General features: G+C 31.1%; 1 protein-coding gene across 1 annotated transcript; it reads right to left on the bottom strand.

The window, feature by feature from the left end:
- Positions 1–552: 552 nt before the first annotated feature.
- On the bottom strand, positions 553–7,803 carry LOC139094713 (uncharacterized). Its single transcript, XM_070645863.1, has 8 exons — positions 7,007–7,803; positions 3,496–3,676; positions 3,195–3,394; positions 2,325–2,596; positions 1,788–2,259; positions 1,342–1,728; positions 1,117–1,257; positions 553–779 (listed from the first exon to the last, which is right to left on the bottom strand). The coding sequence occupies exons 1-8, from the start codon at positions 7,089–7,091 to the stop codon at positions 604–606; spliced, it is 1,914 nt and encodes a 637-aa protein (XP_070501964.1). The 5' UTR covers positions 7,092–7,803; the 3' UTR covers positions 553–603.
- Positions 7,804–8,209: the final 406 nt, after the last annotated feature.

Below are 8,209 nucleotides of genomic sequence, written 5' to 3'. Positions count from 1 at the left end.
CCTCACCCTGATTTATGATGAAATCCTCAACATTCGACACCTCGATTCATCATCACATACAATATTTCGTAACGGAAATGAAGATATGTGACTTGCAAATCGGAAATCAACAAATATCCGTTTTTATACAACACAAAAAATGTTTACATGCTTCTTTTTTTATTATGGAAAGTTTGAAGCGAAAAATAAATTGATCATAAAAATTGCACACTTCATATTATGAACCCAAAGGAATCATTTGGTAAAATTTAAATTTATTACTACATGCTGATTTATGGCCATTTTTCTGATTTTGAAAACATTTTAAATCTCTTTTTCGGTTTTTTTTTACAGTTCTGATGATTGTAAATTGATAGGGTGAAATATGTGTATGAATGTATATTAATATATGTGACATAAGTACATGGCAAAATGGCAAATGACTTTATGCTCTGTATGACAAACTTTTCCAGCAAGAGAGAAATAACAATTTTAAACTGAAATAAAAAACAATTTTTCTATATGAGTTTTCATCTTCTTATAATTTATAAGAGTATCTTAATGAACTTGTAATGCTTTTCATTATATTACAACATAATTTATTGTCATCTCACTTATTCTGTCTCATGAAAAACATTTGACAATTATTAAGTTGCGTAAATTATGAATCATCAAAATTAATCCGCTTAAATAGAACGTTGTTGCTACAGATGATGCTTTTGAGGCTGTTGTTGATGATGATATTACATTATTATCTATGTCATTTTCCTCGTCAGGACGCTTTTTCTGCTTTTTAGATGCTATAAAAAAATAATTTTCTCGTATTAGAATAATTTTGTCAATGAAAGAATAAGGCGGAGATGTAATTGAGGCAATTTCTTCGTCCATTAATGTAGGCAAGAATATTTTGAAATATTATTCAGTTAAATTCATGAATTGAACTAGCTGAATTCAGCTGATTGAACCTGCTGAATTCAGCAGATTGAACTTACTGAATACAGCTGATTGAATCTGCAGAATTTAGCTACTTGAACCGTATGAATTCAATTCTATTCTTTAAAACTGCTGGATTCAGCTGGCTAAGTTGGCTGAATTCAGCTGCTTTAGCTACTGGACCTATCAGTTGACAAAACTTACTTTTAGGTCTCCTTGTTGACGTACGAATATCAATATCATTAGATTCATCAAACACATCATATTTTGTGAATGTATCCTGTGCTGTTGGACTAACAAATATCTCTTCTGTGCCTATTTTGAGTCTATTATAAGGACATGTTTCTAAAGGAACAAAATAATAATAACAATGATGAATTAAATGTCATTAAAATCATCCTTCTCTCAAAAATATCTCATCATTCTCACCTGTTCGATTCATTTCCATACCAAATGAGAATGGGTCTAATGACTTGTAACAATTTCCTTCCTCTCCCGCTTCACGAATGAAAATGCTTCGACCGTCATCTGAATTTGTCATTAATCCAACAAAACATTCATAAGTATTAACCACGTCAACGCGTTGTGTTAATGTGTATACATTTGTGCTCTTTTTGTCTATCCAATGACCCAAACAACGGTATACCCGAGTCTCATAAATGTCATGTGAATCACATGGGCCAATTTGATAAAACATTATATCAGGGTTACGGCAATCTGATGATATCACCGAACATAATTTCATGTCATCGGGGAGTTTTCCGAAATATTTTCCATAAATGGGGCACTTTTCCTTTGTCACATTTTCTCCAATTTCTGTGGAATAAAGAACACATGAGTATGGATATCCAATATCAATATTTCGCATGACTTACTTGCTTGTGTTACCCATTCCTTGTTATTAAAATATTTATTGTTGCAAATCTCATAATTTGTAAATGAACTGAGTGTTTTTGAGCTGATTTGAGTCTCAATGACATTGTCATGCAATTGAGTTATAATTATACATTTATAGTTCTCTTCGCCGCATTGAGATCGACTACGGACGATATACTTATCACTTTCTAATATAGTCACCAAAGACATGTAGAATGTCTTTAATGAGCTTCCATCCCTGTAGGTTAATAAGTTCTTTGATATTGACATGTATTGCCAATCGCCTTGAAGATTATCAGGAAATAAAATTTCTAGGTCATTAAAGCTATTTGATTCGAGAAAATTTAATGATTTCTTAATCTTAAAAACTTGTTGATTATTTGTAACAGAATTTCTTTTTGGTAATGTGCTGCAGTCATTATTAATTCTTAATGTGAGTTGAGTTTCATCATGATTATCATATTCATATGTCTAAAAATTATAAAATAAGGCAATTAAAATGACCATTTAAGAATTAAAAGCATTCATTCACATACACCACATTTATATTTCTGTTCAGTCTCATTCGACGATGACTCAATCACAGCAAGGAAATTTTGATTTTGCATTTTCCAATTTCCTAAGCAATCAAATGTTATTGGTTGAAGATCTTGCGTACAATCACGAAAATGAATATTCATTGACGAGCTGGATGGACAATTTGAAATTGTTGATTTAAATCCACTACAGATCTTTTGATTGTTTAAGTAATAGTCAAATTTAATTTCTCCATCAAATGGACAAAATTCACGATGACGAGACTCGATTCCTAAAAAGACATAAAAATACGAGAGACAATGAAGAGACTTTTTTGAGTGACAAAAAATTTTATTTTTTGTGGAATTGCTCTGTGGATGATTTTGTCAGGTTATTGTGGTTTAATTCAGCTGAATTTGAAAGCATTCAATTTGACTCATCTGAATACAGCACATTACAGCCGAATTCAATAGATTTTAACTGAATTCAGCACAAGATAACTGAATTCATCTGTTCAGCACACGATTACTGAATTAAGCATTTTATCTCATGATAACTGAATTCAGCTATTCAGCTTATGATGACTGAATTCAGCACAAGAAAATTGACTTCAGCAATTCAGCTTATGATGACTGAATTAAGCAAATCAGCACATCATAACTGAATTCAGCTGTTCAGCACACGATAGCTGAATTGAGCAATTCAGCACATGAAAACTGAATTCAGCAGTTCAGCCTATGATAACTGAATTCAGCACACTTTCTTATATTATTCGTCAATTCAAGCCAAAACTCATTCAGCCGAATTTAAAACCCATTAAATATGTCAAAACATTTACGAAATCTGACAAAATCTTTCACGAGCGGATATAGAAGATTCTATTTACTAACTGTAGAGAATAATTGAATAAAAGTCATTTGTAAACTTTTTCTCATCATTTAAGCTTATTTCGGGTGGACATTTTACGGTTTCCGCTGATGACGAGCATTTGGAATTAATGTCACTTTCAGTGTGAATTAAAAGAAGTATATTTTTCGAAATCATCTGAAGATTGAAGCACCGATAGCAAGCTATTCTATCATCATCGCTACTGTATATATAGAAAATAGAGAATAATAGAAAATTTTAAAATAATGTTCAATTAATACCCGAATGAAATTTTGTTGGTATAGGAACGGTAATCAATTTTACCTTAAGTTTACAATAAAATTACTTCCATTACGAGAGTAACATAATCCATATGGTGATATGTCTTCTTCTGTTATGTTGATTATACTATATTGAAATCTATTATTTCCATTTAGAGCAGCATTTTGTATTCTATATTCTCCTTGTAACTCCATTGGAAAGATGCAAAATTGGTCTGAGGCAACTGAAAAGTATAAACAAGAATTAAATTGATGTTAATAATTATTTATATCCGACAAAAAGAATTTTCTTATTATTAAATCAAGTAATAATAATTCTTGAAATAAATATGACAAGGCTATTAACTGCCAACAATAAACATTGGTGTGTAATTGGAGAATCAAAAAGATGAAAGGCAAAACCAGCATTGTAAGATGAATCAGGTAAGTCACGTAATAATAAAGAAATGAAAGACAAGTCGTTCAAACTAGCAAAACATACAATCATGAGAATGAGATACAAGACCGGCTTATATTGTCTAAATAAGAAAAATAATACACGAAAACTAATATAGGTAAGGTGATAGTTAGACTGGACAGAAAGCGGCAGAGACATGAAAAAGAAGAGAAAAATTATTTTTAAGCCAATTTTGTGGAACCTTTTATAATGAGCAAATAATTATGATTTTCTAGATCCATAATTGTTTCAATAAGAAATAAGGGAACTTTGAGCGTCAACAGATCAACGAGCGTAATTGAAAATGTGAGACGCTTGATTCTTTTTTGCAAAATATTGTCTGTTTTGTGTTTGTAGAACACTTTTTTGTACATGAAGATAATAACGTTTGTTTCGCATGAACTGATGTTTATTTTGAATATTCTTATCGCTCTTTTTAATGGACTGTACATTTTAGCTTGTAAAATAAAGAGCACCTCCCGGCGTGTGCTTTCAAAATTTTTATTTTTTTATAAATACCGTAGCTGTTGTTAAGATCAGTATGGGATCCATAGTTGAACTTGAAATTTAGATGAAGACATAAGTCTTTATTGCTTAATGCAAATTCAACTAAGTCCACTTATAAGAAGTGGCTTGGTGATAGGATGGATCAATACTTTGGTACCTTATTATTGCAATACTGACCCTTTGTAGTTTGATCCCACTATAAACTGTAGGAATACTGAGTGCAGAGGTCTGTCACACCCTAGTGTAACAATGACAAGCACTAGTGCAGCTCTAGATCTCAATGGTCTTAATAGCGTTCGACTTTTACAGGGATTTGAACCTTTCCTTCTTATTGAAAACACTAGAATACACATTGGTCAGACATGTACTTCTGTCAGAAATATAACATTCCTAGATCATTAATATTCCTTTCCAAATTCTTAATAAGGCATGATGTCTAATATCTATAACATTAAATTCTCAAAACCGACTGTCTACTCAGGTATCTCAATTGGAATAATTTTCATACCTCATCTACATACCATAGATTTGTGAGTACAAATTGACTTCCATATTTGCCTTTATGAATATTTTAAGAACCTCTCTGTATGCATATCATTACTAAAGAACAGTAAGGAATATTATTGTTCTCAATTTTCTACACAAAATTAAGATTTTTGGCACTGACGATATAATAAATGAGAATTGGATTCTTAGTTAAGGCGCCACCTATAGTGCTTCTTACTATTGTACAAACTATATTTTCTATAAAAATTATTGCGCTATTTTTATGAGCATCATGTGGTGCCTTTCTTATTTTTGGCTTTATTGATTCACTATTATCCATCATTATATACCATATCCATAGTAATTTAAGTTGTTCTTCATTTCTATGTTTATTCATCTATGAATTCGTTTCACATGGACCGATTTCAATTTCACGAGAAAAAAAAGATCTAACAGCAATAATAGTCATTATCAGGACTACCATAACGTTCGTTGGGATGGATCTTCTTCATTAAGCGTGTTATTAATTTTTTCTCTCGTTCAAATTAGAATAATGATGAAAAAAAAGTATGTAAAGTGTCTAGAATAGTCTTAGAATGAAGAAACAAACAGTCAAAATGAATATAAGAAGTATAAATAATGGATATACATTGGAAAAAGAATGAACTTAATATTTTTTTTACGGAAACGATAGTAATGTAAATATTTCCACATCATTTCAAAATATTTTAAACAATAATGATTCCGACAAACCGCACATACCTTTAACGATTCATCTATCTGTCTTACCCGACCAACGATTGTACGATTGAGGTGGTCTAATGATTATCATATGAATGAATGAAAGGAAACATGAATTAAAGTGAAGATGCATTTAAGCATTAATTTATGAGGGGTCTAGACTTAGGACTATTGAATGATAAAAATGATTTAAAAGCGTTTTGTAGACAAGATGAATTGCTGGTGTTTTAATAAAGGGACATTTAAGGTTGTTGATAAATTATGGTAGACTATGGACTTTTTCGACCTTAAATATTTAAATATTTAGGAACAGACGAAAGTGTATGAATCTTGAGAAGAAAAACTAGTAAGGATTTAAGCCACACATGATCATAAATTTAATTAACAAACAATAACAAATTGAATTCAAAACAGTTTGAGTTTGGAGGTTCGAATCCTAAAAGTTGTAACCATTACATTTACTGCGATCCTTCGGTTAAGAAAACCTTTTTTGGATACTTTTTTATATTTCAACCTAAGTCTGATAATTCATTTACAACAGTGGTGGGTAGACTGTGTGTCGCGTCACACTAAGGTGCCGCCAAAATCTTTTGGAAATTCCATTGACAGAATGCAGTGCGCTTTTGCGATCTAGTCTAACCATCAAGGTGTGTCGTGAAAAATGAAAGGTTGTCCACTGATTTAAAAGTAGCAGATTTTTTTCTGTCTAAAGAACTCTTGAAAAGAAGCTATTGATAAAAACAGTGCTGCACTTGGTATTGCCATGTGGAAACCAGCGATAGAGACAGCTTCAAGCGACACCAATGGGAGGTCATGGATCACAAATGATATTGAATCAGCGAAGCAAGGATGTAAGTAAGTTGTTTTTGTCATAAAATTTAAGGATAACCTTTTTTGAGCCACACTGTACTTTGAATATAAAATACTTTCGCGATTGATTATCTTCTTCAACACTCTTGAGTCCTGCGGAAAATAAGCACAGACATTGGATGCCACTGATCACACTTCAAGCCTTGAATTCAAAACTTCTTTCAAGAATTTTGCTGATTTGACATGCAATGTCACAAATTTTATCTCACATATCACAACTATATCTCATAGTAAGCACTTCAAAAATATTAATTTGCATCCTGAAGATCACATTGCACTATACCGCTCGGGAATGCATACAATCTATCTCATGTATTTATATATTTTTTCTTTTCTTCATGAATGAGTAATTTCTTGTGAATCAAACCTCAAATCTCTGGAGTGTTTCATTGATAATTTATATTCCGTGAGTATGTAAAACATACATAAATTCAATAGAGTGAGAGAAGATTCCGCACATATAGTCGGTATATTTTTTTTCACAAAATAATTTATATATATTAATTCTTCTTACCTATATGTAAATTTTTTCGCGTGAATAACACAATAATAAATATTGAAATGATATTTGCCAGATTTCTATGCATGATTCCTTTCATTTCTATCTGTATGTTTATAATGTCTTGTACGAAAACTGATCTCGATTTGAACGCTTAATGGAAACTAAAAGTGCATAATCTAAATTAATATAGGAAAGAAGCCGAAACCTCTCGGTATGATGATGTACAGTAAGTTCTTCAACACTGATGGTGATTCACGAAATTCGCAATAAAATAAACGTAGCTACATGTTCGGGGCAAGCAGCGAAATGCAAGAAGAAGACACAAATTTTTGTGTGGTTTATGTGTGTGTTTTTTTGTTTTTGTTATGTGTGTGGCATGCACAAAAAAAGGGATAACTTTGAGGGCTTCACTGCTATATAATCTTTGCAACCTGTTCAATTGTGTGTGTTGCCGGCTTCTTGACTAAATTTAATAATATTATTTTTTTTAGAAATCGATCTTTTTTCTCCTCATAAAAAATTTTCACTTCTATGTTATTTTATGCTTCTTTTCTTAATTTAACAGGTAATTTTTCTCAATAAATACAGTTTTATGTAGCACTGCATGAACTAATACATAACTGAAAACTTTATTTTTTAATAACAATTCTCAAAAGTTCTTTTTGCTCTGATTTGTATGTGCAACATAAGAATATGTATGTTTAACAATGTGCGCGATAAATGCAACGATAAAAGAATCACTTCTCGAAACTGCAGAGACACAAAAACACGCTTAAAATAAGAAAAATATTAAAAAAACGTCTGGTTTTTTGTGCAAATCAACTAAAACTAAAAACTGTTGAATGAATAACAAGAAAATTTCCTACGTGAAATCATTTACGAATAAGAATGTGAAGCAGAACGGGAAAAATGTAATTTACTATGGTCTCGTAACATCAACAAAATAAATTTCTTGATTGTGTTAAATTCTCTTTTTTTTATGAATGAATTTTTTAGTTGAAAAACATCTTAAGATACTTCCAACCGCATTTTCGCGTCAATAAATTCACTTTGGATGAATCACTTCGTTATGATTCCGACTATTTCATCTCTAAAACCTGTTTTGTGAGTTTATACAAAATTGCAGTTTTAATATTTGCACATTGCTATATAGTTCCTGGATGAATCATATGATTATAGTGAGATTACTGGTTATTTGCTAAGTTTTTCTGCTGT

This window comes from Chironomus tepperi, unplaced genomic scaffold, assembly GCF_022539635.2.
Source record: "Chironomus tepperi strain 1889 unplaced genomic scaffold, CSIRO-AGI_Ctep_v1 contig_354, whole genome shotgun sequence".
Classification (NCBI taxonomy): Eukaryota; Metazoa; Arthropoda; class Insecta; order Diptera; family Chironomidae; genus Chironomus; species Chironomus tepperi.
Note: the sequence above shows the minus strand (reverse complement) of the source record. Positions and strands in the feature narration are given on the sequence as shown.

What these genes read in the sequence shown, in the direction of transcription:
- LOC139094713 (XM_070645863.1), bottom strand. Translation starts at nt 7,091, where the DNA reads ATGAAAGGAATCATGCATAGAAATCTGGCAAATATCATTTCAATATTT. An exon ending in AATTTTATTGTAAACTTAAG is followed by an intron (nt 3,395 to 3,495) that starts GTAAAATTGATT and finishes CTATATATACAG; the next exon opens with TAGCGATGATGATAGAATAG. An exon ending in GGAATGGGTAACACAAGCAA is followed by an intron (nt 1,729 to 1,787) that starts GTAAGTCATGCG and finishes TTTATTCCACAG; the next exon opens with AAATTGGAGAAAATGTGACA.